General features: G+C 36.6%; 1 protein-coding gene across 3 annotated transcripts; it reads left to right on the top strand.

Moving 5' to 3' along the window:
• The first annotated feature begins 9,069 nt into the window (after window positions 1–9,069).
• On the top strand, window positions 9,070–14,078 carry LOC122065263. Of its 3 annotated transcripts, none has more exons than XM_042629059.1 (3): window positions 9,070–9,540; window positions 12,928–13,704; window positions 13,812–14,078. In XM_042629059.1, the coding sequence occupies exons 1-3, from the start codon at window positions 9,519–9,521 to the stop codon at window positions 13,844–13,846; spliced, it is 834 nt and encodes a 277-aa protein (XP_042484993.1). In that variant the 5' UTR covers window positions 9,070–9,518; the 3' UTR covers window positions 13,847–14,078. The 3 variants fall into 3 exon arrangements, with proteins under 3 accessions (XP_042484993.1, XP_042484996.1, XP_042484995.1); XM_042629062.1 differs by having other exon boundaries at window positions 9,073–9,540; window positions 12,990–13,704; XM_042629061.1 differs by lacking the exon at window positions 9,070–9,540 and adding an exon at window positions 9,580–10,388.
• The last annotated feature ends 3,189 nt before the right edge of the window (window positions 14,079–17,267 follow it).

The raw sequence follows: 17,267 nt of genomic DNA, 5'->3' as shown, positions 1-17,267 counted from the left end.
CCCCCCCCCTTGTTTACTCTTTCTATTTTGGCTATTGCTTATTGTTTTTTAGAGTTCATCTGTTCCATTATTTTGGTTGATTGAAAACAACCCGAGAATTTATCAACTAGGCCCAATAAGTGAGTGCAACAACTACTGGAAGGTTTAAGGGGGTTGTTTACTTTGGATGTCGGTTCACCAGAATCCGTGTTAGATCATAGGAATGGCTACGATATTAAAGATAGTGACAAATGGCATGACCCAGCCCCACAAAGGTATGTTCACGATTTTATTGGTGTACCAACATCTAGTGCTTTGTGGTTGCTTCATACAAGAGTTAATTAATCATCTAATATAAATTTTATATTTCAATTTTGGGCCAAATTTTTTATCCGAAATCCACCCCTGTGCCACAGAGTGCACGCAATGACCACCGTACCCCTCTTCGGGCGCATGCCCTTGTCTCGGTGTGTCGGCTGCTCTCAGACTAAAAAACATTTGCTCCTCAATTATATTCACACAACACTCTATGCCAATGATGGTCTAGAGAATGGTATTATCCATATGGGTCCACATGGTCAGAAAGGAAAGAATTTATTAGTTTGGGCTCCTCTATTTATTATATGAGAAGGGTATTTTGGAATCTAAACAAGGGCTCTACATGCTTCATTTTGCCATGGAATATTGTCTAATGTGAAATTGTATTAATTATTTGAATTTCTAATTCAACCTCATATAATTTATTAAGGCTTAACTTTTTGCAATATCCATTGAGAGAGGCTTTTCTACATGATCCACCTCCCTTTTCGCCACATGGCAAAATGAATGGAGCTCAATTTTTTTAGAAAAGTAGACCCAATTTCCCTTATTCTCACATCAAATTAAAGCCTTGACAAAAGTGAGATTTTTTTTCAGCAAAAATGTCCCTAGTTGTGAAAGAATTTAATTGGGATTAAGGAGATAACCAAGGATCTAAATACCTAGGAACAAACCTCCTACATCCTAGATCTCGTGTGGCAAGCCTGCGCCATGTTGTTGTTAGGATCGATAATTGTCTTTCGACTTGGAAGGCTAAAGTTCTATCCTATGTTAGACGAAAAATCCTAACACAATCCACACTCTACTATATTCCTTCTTACCTCATGTCATGTTTTGCTTTCCCCGTGAGTACTTGTTGGAAAATTGATTCTGTGCTAAATTTTAAATTTTGGAATGGAAATTACTCCAAGGATTAGAAAAGATTGCATCTTATTGCTTGGAAAAAATTTGTCAGCCAATTCAAGACGGAGACCTTGATCGAAGAGATGCTATTATACAGAACAAGGCAATGCTACTCAAATTGGGATGGCGACTTCTCTCTGAACCTAGTGCAACTTGGAACAAAGTATTACGGGCTAAGTATTGTCACCAAAAATCCCTTTTTAACCAAAAGGTTTGTAATAGACGATTGTCTTGGGTTTGGAATAGCCTGACTTCCATTTTTCCAATTCTGAGAAAATTTGTGATATCCATTATAGGAAATGAATAAGACAATTTTCTTTGGCATGACCCCTGAATTCCTTCTAGTTCAAATACTAGCATCTGTCCGAACTTAAACATGATAGATAAGGTAAATTATTCTATTCATAACAACTCTTGGAACATAGAGTTATTGGGATCATTTCTCAATACAAATACTATCATGGAAACTTCCAAAATCATTCCAACATCTCAAAATGATAAATGGCGATGCACTCTAACCACCAGTGGGTTGTGATGAGAGTAAAAATGTCACTTGCTTGGGTCATCCTTGGTTGAGCTAACCCCTTGGCTCATCCTTGGCCGAGTCGACCCCTTGGCTCATTTTTGGCTCATCCTTGGTCGAGTCTACGCCTTGACTCATCTTTGGCAGATCCGACCCCTTGGCTCAGCCTTGACTCATCCTTGGTCGAGCTGACCCCTTAACTCATCCTTGGCCGAGCATATCATCTAGGTCATCCCTGGGAAACCCAACCCCTTGGGTCATCCTTAGCCGAACAGACCCCTTGGTTTATCCTTGGCCGAGCTGATCATTTAGGTCATCCCTCAGAAATCCGACCCTTTGGGTCATCTCTAGGAAACCCGACCCTTTGGGTCATCCTTGGCCGAGCCAACCCCTTGGATCGCCTCACTGAGGAGTCTAATCCGATCCCAGTATTTGCGAGGACAATCCCTAGGATTGCTCATTGCCAGCTCAGCAAATCTTATCGCTAGCTCATCAAATCTTATCAATAGGAGATATTCCAACAAATAAGGTAATAGTTACCTAGTGGGACTCTTCCAAGAGTTATCCTAACAAGAGTGAATTACTTGCCAAAATTGGACTCTCCTCATCTGTCTATAAATATCAAGGTAAGCCTCCAAAAAGGGGAGGGATTATTTTCATAAGAAACTCTCTTAAGTAACTGTTATGGAAGAAATCCGACTTAGGCATCGGAGGGTCTCCCGTCGGGTCAACTCGGCTCTCCTTTGTCTTCTCTTCTATGTAGGTCTAGCGTGGAGTACCAAGTCTTGCAAGAAAGATCACCCAATCAATTTTTATCACATCAAGGTGTATTCCACAAAGGCTAGGGCAAGATTGATCAAAACCAATCCTGGTAATCAAAGTTTAAATCAAGTCATTACCAGGAAATGGTGGAAATTTCTTTGGAAATTAAAAATCCACCCAAAATTCAAAATATTTCTATGGAGAATTTTACACAACAGAATACCGGTCCGAGCTTTATTAGGGAAATGGATGAACATAGATACTCCAACGTGTTCTATAGCCCACATACAAAAACTACCCACCACCTTTTCTTTTTGTCTGATTTCATTTCACACATTTGGGCAGCCGGTCCTTTGGGATTACATTTACAAAACATAAATCCAACAATCTTTGTACAGGTGGTCAATTATTTCTTTCACTATAAAATGGTTTCCCAATCACATATGGCATGGTTTTTTAATGCTTTTGCTATTACTTTATATTTTATTTGGAAACATAGAAATGAAATAATTGCATCTACATCAAGCCTAACCCTACTTTACTATTGACAAATGTTAATAAATGGATTGCTCAACATAAGCTACATCCCATGTGCTTAAATGAATCTATTTTATTCAATACAAATGGTCCAGCCAGCTTGACTATAGGTTTTCACACTTCTTTTTTGTCATACCCAGTTTTGTTTTGTGCTGGTCCAACTAATCTTTTGAACTCAACTTCTAAATGGGCGTATGAAATTCTTGTCTAGGGTGAATTTAGGCTCATCAACACAAATTCTACTGCAGCTACTCCAAGAGAGGAAGTCGAGGCAAAAAGAATCTTGGAAGGCATGAAGATGACGATCCACAAAGGATGGAATATAAATGAAGTTTGGTTCTCAGAAATGAAGTTACTTCATCTTATTCCACAACCAACTAGAGGAGCTTGGCCACTTTTACATCTTGCTACTTTTTTGCAAATCAAGAACCTATGGGGATCTATAACCTTTCACTACAAAGAGGTAGATAGTGGCCCATCCATGCATTACTTACTATCTATAGTACTATCGGCTCAATAATGTAGGATAAATTATAGATTATGTATAACTAATGTATCTGATTAGTACTTATCTTAGCAGTTTTTTTCTTTTAATAAAAATATAAAAATTGAAGCCTCTCCTAGGTTGCCAAAGGCCAAAATGAAGCATTCACCAATTTATGATTACAAAGAGGGTGCCTGGACTATGAAGAGAGTGTATGAACATTTATGGGAGGGTAAATGATTATCAAGTATGAAATTTGACGGATGACCACAAAAAAATTCTAACAATGGAAAAACTAAAGTTGCCATGTCAAGAAAAACTTATCCAATCTAAATATTGTGGACATTCTGTCAATTTATTAGTTTGCAATTTCAAAATTTGGAGATCAAGGCACTAATTCATACTGTAATCATGGTTCTAAGTATTGGTATCGGCGTTTACCTGATCAATTCGGATCGATTACTAGTATCGTTTCAAGGGTAAAACCATACAAAAAACTGTATTGTTTTTTAAAGAGTAAGGGCAAAAGTGATCGATTGGCACCAATCCAATCTGGATCAATATCGACGTATCTGTAACTAAATCCTTGATCGTTATGCACATTTTGGAAAAAAATAAAAAAATTAAATTAAAAAAAATCTCAATTTAATAGTCAACAATTTCAAGATTTAGATTTAGATTTTTTTTTTAAATTTTTTATTTAATTTTTATTTTTTCTTTAGAAAGAAGATTTAGAAATGAAGGAAATCAATTCATACAAGCCATAATGCAATAGATTTTGAGAATTTTGTCCCAACCTAGACTAATTTACTGGTTTGATTGAAAAAGACGATCCAAGGAGAGTCAGATCATGATTCCCAAATATGTTCATATTTTGTACAAGGTCAAGGGACTGGACCTCTGCAATATATATAGTTTGTTGGTAAGAGCATAGGGATCGCCGTGTATGCTCTTCCTTTACCTTGTATTAGTGCTTTTGTGGCCTCTCATCGAAGGAAACCACATAAACTCACCTTAGGGTAAATGTATCTGTGACTTTATTTTTTTTATATTTTTTTATAGGTAAATATATTCATAAATTATTTTATCATACGGTAACTTGGAAATTGCAAATGGGTTTTCAAATTGAAGGCTGTACTCCCGTTCCCACTCTAGGCACTTCGAGCTTTGATGCTTCTTCCACCCATGTGAAACATCAATTGGATCACTCATTCTTAAGGGTGTCAATTGGGAATTGAAATCGATATTGAGCCGAATCGAATCGAATTAATTCGGTTTGAGTATGTGAGTATGCTCCTCAATTTAGTTTGGTTTTGGTTTCGGTTTTAGGTGTAAGAACTGTCAGTTCAAACCAAAACCGAACCAAATTGTCTTAAAACCAAAAAAAAAAAAAAAAAAAAGAGAAAACCCTATTATAATAGTATCTTTAAGACTCAAGTGGGATTTTTTCAATATTCAATTTTCAAAATTCAAGAGTATTTTTGGCAAGCTCTTTTTGTTTTTTAGGTGGTAAGTATTTTTTGTAATTTATCATTACATATTTACATGCTAAGACAATTTTGGAGTTAGTAATGACCATAAGGCCCATAACTTGCATCCATTATAGCCTTTTGAACCATTTTCATAACTGAATTAAAATCGAAGTACAAAATTGAATTAAAATTGTACATCATAACCGAATTGGAACCGAAATCAAACTGAGTCGAATTGAATCGGCTTGAGTATCTAAATATGGAACTGAGTCGATACTCGATTCAATTATGATCTACCTTACCATCATTTGAAGCTGAACCAAAATCAAACCAAATAACCAAAACCAAATCGGTTGACACCCTCATCTGAAACGAGATAATCTGAAATGGGCTCTCAACAAAAACCAAAACTGCCTTTTTTTTTTTCTTGAGGAAAATCATAGAAAAAGAGGGTCAACTTTACTATAGTCGGTTGTGTTTGGTTAGGATCAATGCAATCTTTAACAAATCTTTCCCCTTTAATTACTTAATCCTTTAACTGCCACCCTATAATTCCGCGTGTCCGGTAGACAAACATTTAGCTCATGATCCTGTTGGTTTTCTTAATTAAATCTGTTAATGAGACTTCCCTGTACCTCTATCAACCACACCGGCGAAATCCCTTTAAAACCCATTATTGAGAAACAATGACATTGACTCCATTCCTAAAACCTGTACCTCACGGCCACACCAATTGATCAATCCGATTGGTTTCTTCTTCATAGATATCAGGGACCAGAGAGTGATCCTAAGGCTGAAAGATCTTAGGATGCATGTTCGGGTGCTTTCTGCTCGAGAATCACTCTCTGGGCACTGGCCATCTACTACCATCATAGATCTCAGAAAAAATCTCATTCGTTTGACTTTGGATGAACCCCATAAATCTTTGTATTCTGTGATCTCTTTTTTGTTTTTTTTTCGTCAATCGTCAATCGTTGTTCTGCTGCGTTGCTATTTTTAACAAGAAGTTTATATAATGGTGCAGATGAAGTTTATCAACAATTGTTCCTTGATCAAAGATTTCATTGATGGGTTCGGTGGGTTATATGGATCCTCATTATATGAGGACCGGTATTGCATCAAAGAAGAATGATGTTTACAGTTATGGGGTGATCATCCTAGAGTTACTTACAGGATTGGAAGCTTTCTGCTCAGAAAAGGAACAATTATTGATTTCAATTGCAAATGATGGACACTCATGTTGGAGGCCATTTTGATGCAGAAGAAGCTATAGCCATGGCAAACATCGCAGCACTTTGCCTTCACAAGGATTCCACCCAAACACCTTCCATGACCGATATTGTACATACTATGAAAGAGCGATTCAATTATCTGTTTGGTATGTCTAAACGTTAATCTTGCACATCATTTTTTCATCAACTTCTAATATCCATGAGGGGTTCATATTCTGGGTTTGAAACAAGATAATGGAGGAGTTCTCACCAATGAACGATAGTGGGCATGCCAAAACTCAAACCCACAACCAGCCAACTCAAGCGGTGATGGGTTGAAGGCATTTTCACCACTAGGCTACCAACCCCATTGATTCAACTATCTCTTTCCTCTTCCTCTTGACAGGTTAGAGATGTCATTTAATGGAAAAAAAAAAGAGATAAGACACACGGGAGAAATGGTGTAGGCCATGCTCCCATATAGAAGACATTTTCACCTAAAGTCTCCTGCCAACCATCGGTGTCATTGCCCATAAGCCCTATCATATCATCCTTTGCTCTTGCACTTGCCCTACCATTGTGTGAGTTTGTAACTCTCTAGCTGTCTCACCATCAGACCTAGAACGGATCTTGCCATTCTATTGTTGTCATTGCTCCTGCAACTACATCTTGTTCAATCTTCACCACCCTCTATTTACTCCATTGCCGATGTTCAAGCTATCCTTGACCAAATTCTCGTTCATTCAGGTACAATCCCAAGCTATGCTTAACCAAATTCTCTTTCATTCAGGTACAATCGATCCCTTTTGTATGTGCATTTTTGGTTTCTTATATCAATTTTCAAATTGTTTCTCCACCATCTTGATGAGGGTGACGTTAGCTATACTAATAAAAATTATGATAGTTGTAATATTTTCAACTTTGTGATTAGGGTTGAGAGTGTAATGATTACGCAAAACTCTAATTATAGGGTCAGAATTCTTTAGAACTCAAGGAAATTTTTATGGGTGAAGAAAAATTTGGGCCATGTTCACAAGGTAAGAAAGAAAAGAAAAAAATTGAAAATACAGGAAGAGAGAAAGGGGCATAATGAATCATTAACTTTTAAAATCTAAGAGTAAATTACTTGGACACATCCTCTACTATGGCCCAATTGCTTGATAATACTAAAGTTTGAAAAAAGGGTTTGATTGAAAAAGACAATCACGGAGAGAGAAATCATGATTCCCAAGTATGTACATATTTTGTACAAGCTCAAGGGAATGGATCATCTGCAATATATAGTTTGTGGGTAAGAGCACTAAGACTGCCGTGTATGCTCTTCCCTTACTTTGTATTAGTGCTTTTGTGGCACCTCATAGAAGGAAACCACATACACTCTCCCTTAGGGGTAAGTGTATTTTTGACAAGGTTTTAGAAATTGGAATCGATTGGATTCGAATTCAAATTGACCAATGCGAATTAGATTTTTAGGGTTCAGTTTGATTATGAACTAATATTGATTGCTATTCACTTTAGGTTCAAGCCGATTTTGATCGATTCCTGACTGATTCCAATTCATGATCCCCTTGCTGATTCCACTTATTCTTCCTCTCTATTTATTTATGGGCGGAAGTTTGCTCTTAGGTCCCGTGGCCCTTACGCTAGTGCTTGAGCCAATCTAAGATTGTGCATGGACATCCACACAAGAGGTAAGGTGATCTTTTCACGTGGTAACGTGTCTAGGCATAGGAGGTGCACTAGGCTTCGATCTTCCCCCCTCCCCCCTCCCCCCTCCCTTAATTTATATAAAACTAATGGGGTCATACATTTATTTGATCGCTCCTTCACATTGTGGACACAAATCGACGTATTAGGCTAAATCTAAAGAGTTTACCCTAAATTTCAATTAAAATGTTAAATTTTAGATAGATTTACCCCTAATTAGAACCATTCCATTTATATAGGATCATATAGGTCTCGATATCAGGTACTACAGATCGATTGATATTTTTCCCAATCTGATGTCCTTTTAAAACCATTTTCTAAAATAGTTAGTAAAGATGCATATTATACACCGATAGTTTCCATCCCCATATTTTTAGCCGAAAAATACATATTTTCTTACATATAATTTTAGAAAGAAAAACTTGTAGGTTTTATATTCCCGTATTGTACTAAATGTATAGTTACCATCCAAAAGATAACCCTAAATCTTCCCCTTTTTTGGTAGCAAATACTTCCCTTATGATCATAGTTTAAAAGTCAGATCGATCAGGAACTCCGGATAAATTAGGATCACTCGGATCAAATCGGTATCGGTCAAGATCAATTCGCTGGTAAGGGTAAAATGGTCTAATAAATTTTTTTTTTTCTTTTGAGAAAAGAAACATAAAAGACAACTTGGCCTCTACACCTAGACATAGGGAGAGGCAAAATGACCGGCCCCATCCCATGAAAAACAGAAATCATGTCACTGGTCCCATGTTGGTGCAGGGTCACGTTGCCTTTTAGGAATTTTATTTTTCTTCTTAAAATAGAAATAAATCCTTTTGATCATAATTTCTAAGCTTCAAAATCATCTACAGTGAAGCGGTGAGGTGCAGCGAGTATCCAACAACTAGGAGGGTCGTAGTGAGCATCTCACTGCTCTCATTGCAAACAATTTAGACTTGATTCCTAACTGATAGATATGGATCCAATCCTGAGTATCAATTGAAACCGATCCCAATTTTAAAAACTTGTCGTGATATTAATAGACACTATTAGAAACATACATGTGCCCCAGCTGTTGGATGCTCACTACACCTTACGCTTGCGGTAGACAATTTAGACTATTCATGGCCAATGGATACTAATGCAATCCAAAGTATTGGTCGAGATCGATCCCAACTTATAAAAACTTGCCAGTGATATTAACAAACACTATCACAAACATATATTCGCAGTGCGCCCCAGCCATTGGATGCTCGCTGCACCTCAGTGCTCGTTGCAAAAAATTTGGACGCGATTCTTGACCGATAGATACCGAACGAATCCGGAGTATCGGTTGAGACGGATCCCGACTTTTAAGAACTTGCCGTGATAGTAACAGACACTGCTACAAACATAGTAACTTCCCACTGCACCTACAATTGTGAATCGTGTTAACTACCCACTACTCTAGTCCTTGCTCTTCGAGAGACAAGCCTCTGTAACCGTTCTCCCCTTCGACTTCGAGCGACGTAATCTTTCTTCTTCTTCTTCAAGCGACCAAGCCTGCAACTCTTCTTCCCTTAAGCGATCAAGCCTCTGCAATCAACTAGTGTCTTCGGTAATCGACGGGTTTCTAGCCGTTCTTCCCTTTGGCAATGGAACTGTCTCCATCCTCCCGTGAGCATCATTAATCTCTCCCTCTCTCCCTGCATATGATATCATTGTCTCTTTGTTTTAGTATTTGCAATAACAAAATTAGGTGATCCATCCTCTAGTTTATTATTTGATTTTACAATTATGTGATTCAAACAATTAGCCTCGACGACTGATTGAATTAGGTATTGCGGTTTATCATGAATGTGGATTGAGGTGGATAATAGAAGCTCCTAAGAATCTCTCATGATAAAACAATGTCTGCTTCATTGGTCTGATCAGTAATGTTCTAGTTCGAGTTGATTAAGGATGTCTTACAAATTACAACATAGAAGCCCAATAGAACACCATCATATCTTCTCATCATATCTAGTTCATTCTCATCATAGCTATAGGTTTTAGTTGTTAATTTTGAAATCCAGATGATTTTTGCAAGTTTGGGTTTGAATGTGTTCAATGCTTCTCTGGCTTTCCTAATTGAAAGTTTTATTTGATTATTTTAACCATATAAATGCAACTGTAGCTATTTATTCGTTTAATTGTGAGAAGTATTGGTGTTTGTTGACTACTGTTCTTATTTTTTGCTGCATTTTTCCTCTTTACCCTTTTGATTTTTTGGTGAATGGATAAAGATTATGGCATTTGGTAGCACACATTTCTATCACTAGGTTCTCGTAATGGAGATTAACTGAGAATTTTTAGAAGATATGATGTCTTTGTTTATCAAATTGGATTGTTGAGCATCGACTCTCGAGAGTTCTCTCAATTTTAAGTCTTCAGATTTTCCAATTGATGAAGCTGCTGAAGCCAGTCCGAAAGATTATCTGTTTCTGAAGCCTGCTTCACCGGATTTGGGACCTTGTGAATCAAGAGTACTTTCAAAATCCTTACACAATTCTTAGTCATATAGCTTAGTTTATCAAATTCAGTTAAGTGAAATTTCGTAAGGAATCAATTATTATATATATAGAATTTGTGTAAATTTATTGTATATGATGCTATGGATTTCAACCAATTGGAGATTGAAATACTATTTACAAACCCATGTGAATTGGAGGGGATTGAATCATTCACTCATCGCACTAATGTGGGGGCATAAGAATTACTAGGAGTCGTATGGTGAGACCGAGTTGTTTACTTTTGTTGATTAGTTGTTGTCTGAGTTCTTATTTTACTTTATGCAATTAGGTTAGTATTGATATCATCTGATCACTGTATGGCTTAGTTTGACTAGACTGTGATGGTCATCATGGTCAAGTGTGCATGTTTGTAGTGAATAGAACCTTGTAGTGCATCTAAATGGTGCAAGATTCTCCATTGGATCATCCAGATATAACAAATTATTTAGTATAGATGCTCATAGTTCATTCATCCAAATCTTTAAATTCCCTTCTTTGAAGTTTGAACAAAAGGCAAATATCCACCCAACAAGTTGATCATTTGACACATTGATGGATTTGGAAGATAATCAATCCTGATAGTGATAGGCCTACAATGACTCTATTAAAACATGGGAAATCGAGGGTTTAAGGTAGGATGCTAGGTTAGGATGAGAAGTTGTGACAAGGATTTATAGTGCTCTAGAATTAAAGGTATTAAAGCTGGATGTAAGTGATAGGTTTAAGGGTTTAGAGATTGGTGTTCTGAAGCTTTTAATTGAGTGTGAAGCAATGTAAGGTTGATAAATTCTGTAAAATAAAGTAGAAAAAAAGAAGTAAATGATGGATAGACAGATAGAAAGAAGAAGGTATAGTACAGTTGAAGACCTTTGGACTTTTACAGAGTTTAAGAGATTAAAGTAACATCATCCCAAACTCAAACCTCCCATATTGGAAAGCACAGTGAATTAAGTTACTGCAACAATTAAGCTTCCTTTGTTAAATTGTTATTAATGTCTTGAGATTGTAAAGTTGGCTGGTGTGGCCCCATTTGCTACATTAGAAGAACTGTTGCAAACAAGGTCTTTGGATGGGATTTATGACCTCCCATAACTTACCTGATGGAGAGAAGTTTTTAGGTGGTTTGTGACAGTAGAGGCCATAGTCTCTAGTCACACCTTGCAGAGAGTCGCATCAATTTCTGCAACTCCACTGAGATATAAAGGACACTTTTAACTCTCTGTCTAAGTGCATCTGTATCAAAGGAAAGGCATAGATAATGGCTCTCTAATTACCCAAAGCTAAGAATCAATAGCCTACAAGAACTAGAAGAGCAGGTCAACCAATAACTCTCAAGTAGAAGAACAATGTCATTAACCTGGTCAAGAGTGATCAGATATGTTTGCAACTCAGGTCACAAGGCCTTTTAGATGTATAGAAAGGGTTGCAAATTTAGAAGTGGATCCTGACAGTTAGATTGGAAGATATTAAGGAGTTAAAGAACTCTCAAGTAGAATAATATCAGCAACCTGGCCAAGGGTGATTACATATGGTTGCAACTCAGGTCACAAGGCCTTTTAGATATATCGAAAGGGTTGCCAAAATTGGAAGTGAATCTGACTGTTAGATTGGAAGATATCAAGGAGTTATGAAAAAATTTCATTAAAAAAGAAAAAATCAGAAACAACAGGAAACAGTAATCAAAGAGAAGAGTGGCAAGTGAAAACAAAAATAGAAAGTGGGGAATGAAATTAGTAGACACGGAAAGAAAGTAAGAAGAAGGAATATAAATTTAAAGTAGAAGGAAAATAGAAACTAGGGCATGTAAGTTGCTGCGGCAGGACTCTAGAGTTTGTTGTGTGCTGCCAACAGGTAGTAGGATTGATGGGGGTAAGAAAGGCAAGTTCAACTGTGTCCTGAGTTACAATTGCAGCACACTTTTTTGTTCTTCTGTACTACTTAATGTCTTTGGGAGGACAATTTTTGTCCTATGAAAGAGCACATATTTTTGTACTTTTGAAGTTTCCATAGGACAAATTGCTGTCCTACTATGGTGACTTGGGTGATTATTGTGTTCTCATATTCAACTCTGTTTAAATGCCACTGAATTTATATATTTTGAAACATCATGAGGAGATCTATTATGGAGATTAAGTGCCTTATAGTTTGTGACAACACATAATGTTATGAGGCATATGTATATGTTTACTTGGATATATAAGACAATAATTGTGATTTTATAAGAGCACCTTGGTTTTGGTGCATTATATTTATAAAATTTCCATCGAGGGGCTTGAGAACAGCTCCTCAACTTTAAAATCCTATAAAGTTGAAGAGTATGCAATGATTTGTAAACAATCAGAAATAGCACCATAATCTACAACTAATGCATAGAAAATGGATACAATCCCCACCCCCCCCCCAAAAAAAAAAAAACTTGTAGTGAGCATTGGTTTGTAACTAAAATTTAGCATCGGTTAATTTTAGTATAATGATTAGCATGCATGTTTATTTAGATTTTTTTCTCTTGCAGTAATGTTTATAAATCAATTCAGACCCCCATTATTAACTGCGGACAATTATGTTGATTGGAAGGAGAAAACTCTCTTTACCTTGAGGTGCATGAATTTGGATTTGGCACTCCGTGTAGATGAGCCTAGTGCTCTCACGGAATCTAGTTCACCAGACGAAAAGGCTTACTATGAGAAATGGGAGGACTCGAACCGTATTAGCTTGTTGTTCATCGAGGCCAATGTAAGCAAGATCATCAAGGGTTCGATACCAAAATGTACTAAGGTGAAAGATTACTTGAAGGCCATCGATGATAAGTTTGTAATATTTAAGAAGGTATTGGCCAGCACCCTCGTGAAGAAATTCCTCTCCCTAAAGTATGATGGTAGCAAAAATATGCATACATACATCATGGAGGTGGTGGACATAGCGGATCAAATGAAGTCGGTGGATATGGTCGTTTCTGAGTCCTTTGTGGTGCACTTAATCCTCATTTCTCTTCCAATGGAGTACGATCATTTGAGGACGATCTACAACATAATAAAAGAGGAGTGGTCAATAAGTAAACTCTTGAGCATGTGTGTTCAAGAGGAGGAGAGGTTGAAGAATGAGGAAGTTGAAAGTACACATATAACCAGACGTGGCAAAGGACAATCCAATAAATTCTTCCAAAAAAAGAATGGGAAGGTACCAATAAAGAAAGAAGACAATAAGGATACTCCCAAATGTTTCTTCTGCCAAAAGAGAGGACATGTCAAAAAGTATTGCGTAAAGTATATAAGCTGGTCAGAAAAGAAAGGTATGTTACAGTCACTTGTCTGTTTTGAATCCAATTTCATAAATTCTCATTACAGTATTCCATGAATTGAGTTTGGTTCTACAATTCATATTGCGAATACTATGCAGGGTTTAATGTAGACAAGGCTTCTGGAGGAACATAAGAGGAGCATCTATTCTGGAAACCGGGTGTGATCTCAAGTGGAGGTTGTTGGTGTCTATAGACGCATAACGCAAACAAGTTACGTCCTGGATCTAGAGAGGACATTTTTATATATCAACTTTCTGAAAAAACCTGATTTTTGCCATTTGGTTGTGTATTTAAATTTGTTGGAACAATATTTCAGTTGTTTAAAAACAATTTTAATTTGATTTGGTTCTTTGGCAGATGATTTATATTTATTGCATTTAGATTCAGGTTTCTATTGTATCCTACTATCCTCTACTACTGATATTGGCAAGAAAAGGAATATCATAAATGAGAAATTCGGAAAATCTGATTAAATACCTGGTTTTGGTGTCTAGATTGTGACCATTTTGTTGTGTGTTTAACTTTGTTGGAACAACATTTTAAAAACAATGTTTCAATTGGATTTGGTTCTTTGGTAGCGTTTTAAAGTAACCTATTATCCTCTACTGCTGATATTGGCATGAAAGGGAATATTGTAAATGAAAAATCCTCTTAAGTTGTGGCACCAAAGATTAGGTCATATCTCAATAAAAATAATTAAAAGATTAATAAATGATCGAGTACTTGAGACTCTTCTTTTACAGATTTGGCATTTGTGTTGACTATATTAGGGAAAATGGTCCAACAAGACCAAAAGGGGTGCCAAAAGAAGCACTAAGACGATGGAATCATATATACAGATATTTGTTGACTATTTCCGCATCTTGTCTGAACGGTTAGAGATATTTTATCATTTTCGTAGATTACCACACGAGGTTTATGTAATTCTATCTTTTAATTCATAAAAATAAAAGGGCTAGATGCTTTCATTAACTATACAAGTCAGTAAAGTTATAAAATAGTTAGATTAGATAGAGATATTGAGTTACACGGAATCTGGTTAGAAACCTAGTCCATTTGCTCCTTTTCTTTTTAAGTTCTTACAAAGCAAGGTATTGTTGGACAATAAACCATGCCTAGGCCACCAAACCAAAATGATGTTGAAAGAAGAAATGAACGCCTATGGTTAGAAGCCTAATTGTCACAGTATCTAGACGAACGAAGAAGTTGGAGGGGACATGGACACGAGGCGACACCAAGAAGTCAGCCAAAAAGCATGCCTAGACGACCAAGGCAATATTAGTTGTCAAGGCAACTTGATACATGTTTTACTGCCCATCACATATGCGTACCATTGTAGAATCAAGAAATGTCAAAATTCTCGAGGATGGAAACAATAGTGGGAGTGTATAATGTAGAAATATATAGTTCAATACTCCAATAGATACTCCTACATTTGGAAGTGAAGGAGTAGGGATATTTTTCTTTATCAATGGTACATGAAACCACCTCATGAACAATTACCACATGAGATTGATATAAATGAATTATCAGGTTTAAGGAGATCCTTAAAAGTTAGAAACTCGACAATACCTTTAGATTCTATGTTTATCTCCAACATTGTGAGTTTAATATTGGAATAGAGGATGATCTGATATCGTTCTCACATGCCTTGAATGGTTGAGGTTTTAATTTATGGCTTAATGCCATGAAGGATGGAATGGAGTCCATGACAAAGAATCAAGTGTGGGAACTTGTTAAATTGTCGAATGCATCTTTAACCGTTAGTTATAAGTGGGTTTTCAGAACCAAAACAGATCTTAATGGAAATATAGAGAGATAGAAGGCCCGTCAAGTGGTGAAATGGTTTAATAAGAAGGAAGATAAAGATTATAAATAAGCCTTTTTTCCAATATCTAAAAAGAATTCTTTGCAAATTGTTGTGCCATTGGAAGCTCATTTTATATTGAATTACATCAGATGGATGTTAAAACAATATTCTAAAACAGTGATCTTGATGAAGTTGTGTACATAAAACAACCTAAAGGTTTGACGTCAGATAATAAAGACCCTTTAGAATGGAAGTTCAAGCAATCAATATATGGGTTGAAACAAACTTCTTGCAAGTGGCATTCGAAATTTGATCACACGATTATTTTTTTTTCCGATTTTGTGGATAATCATGCTAAAATATGAAAGCAAATCTCCTTAGATTCTGAGAGCCTAAAAAAAATATTGCCATATGGTGGAAATAGAGAAGTCGTCCAAAAATATTGATTTGACTTTCCACCTTAATAAATATAAGGGAAAAGGCTCTCTACTCATCATGTGAGATTATTATATTATTTTTTTAAGAAAAAATAACAGTTAAATAAATCATTGTCCTCTCCCTATATATATAAAATAAATATCTAATGTATAAATGCTTTATCAATCATTTGATTTTTTGATTTAATGCCATATAATTTATTAGGGCTTAACTTTTCTCACCAGCCATTGATATTCTCTACATGACTCACCTTATTTTAATTGCATCTACATCTTTTGTAGCAAGCGGTGAGGTACGGCAAGCATCAGACGGCTGAGAACATCTGAACATGTATCTCCAAGGGGCTCCCAACCACTTGATGTTCACTGCACCAGTGCAGCAGTTGTAGGACCAAAATTTTATGTGGATAGGTAGACCCCAAAGTCCCTAACTCTCGTAGAAGTCTCACTTAGGGCAAGGGGCTATCTGGCAGAGTTCACATAGTCTACTGCACTGCACTTGGTGCATAGTGAAGATTCAACAATAGGAAGTACTTGGACACACACCCCAAGGGGCTCCCAACCATCCAGATCCTTGCTGCCCCCGTGCAATGCAATACGGGATTTTTTTTTCTTTTAATTGACATGATTCAAGGAATTGGAATCAGTTGGATCTGATTTCAATTTTGGCCAATTTGAATCGGCCAATTCGTACAGAATTTTTAAGGTTCGGATCAATTTTGATTGATTCCAATAAATCCAAATCTGTGGAAATCAATTCCCTGACCGATTCTGCTTACTTGAACCTTGATATTTGATGACCTAGGGAGGAAGCATCATAGCTCTGATAATGCCACACATTTCTTTGGTTGCCCTTGATCATTCTGGACCATGGTTTAGAGAGAGAGAGAGAGAGAGAGAGAGAACAATGATATTAAGATATGTATCGATCCCATCAAGCCCATAGGTAGGTGTCAAAACCTAGTTCGAATCGATCGAAACCAATATGAATTTATTGGATCATGTTTTGGGCTAAGGTTTTGTGATACCAAAACTAAATCAAATCACAATAAAACCTAAAAAACATCGATTCAAACTAAAAATCCAGACTAAAACCAAAACCAATACCCACCCGAAATTCATTAATAAAAACATTTTTTCATAGTTTTAAATATATTTACATGTTAAACAGCACAACTCGCACAAAGACTCAATAATCCATCCAGAGCCCTTTCTTCCACCTCTCCTCTCTTGTCCAATCCTCAATCAAACTTATGTTCCTCAGGCTATGAAATGTTTTGGGGGGGGGGGGGGTGTGCTTCCTTCGC

This window comes from Macadamia integrifolia, unplaced genomic scaffold (genome assembly GCF_013358625.1).
Source record: "Macadamia integrifolia cultivar HAES 741 unplaced genomic scaffold, SCU_Mint_v3 scaffold1945, whole genome shotgun sequence".
NCBI classification, from domain to species: Eukaryota; Viridiplantae; Streptophyta; class Magnoliopsida; order Proteales; family Proteaceae; genus Macadamia; species Macadamia integrifolia.
The sequence above is the reverse complement of the archived record's forward strand: the minus strand, read 5'-3'. Positions and strand labels throughout refer to the sequence as shown.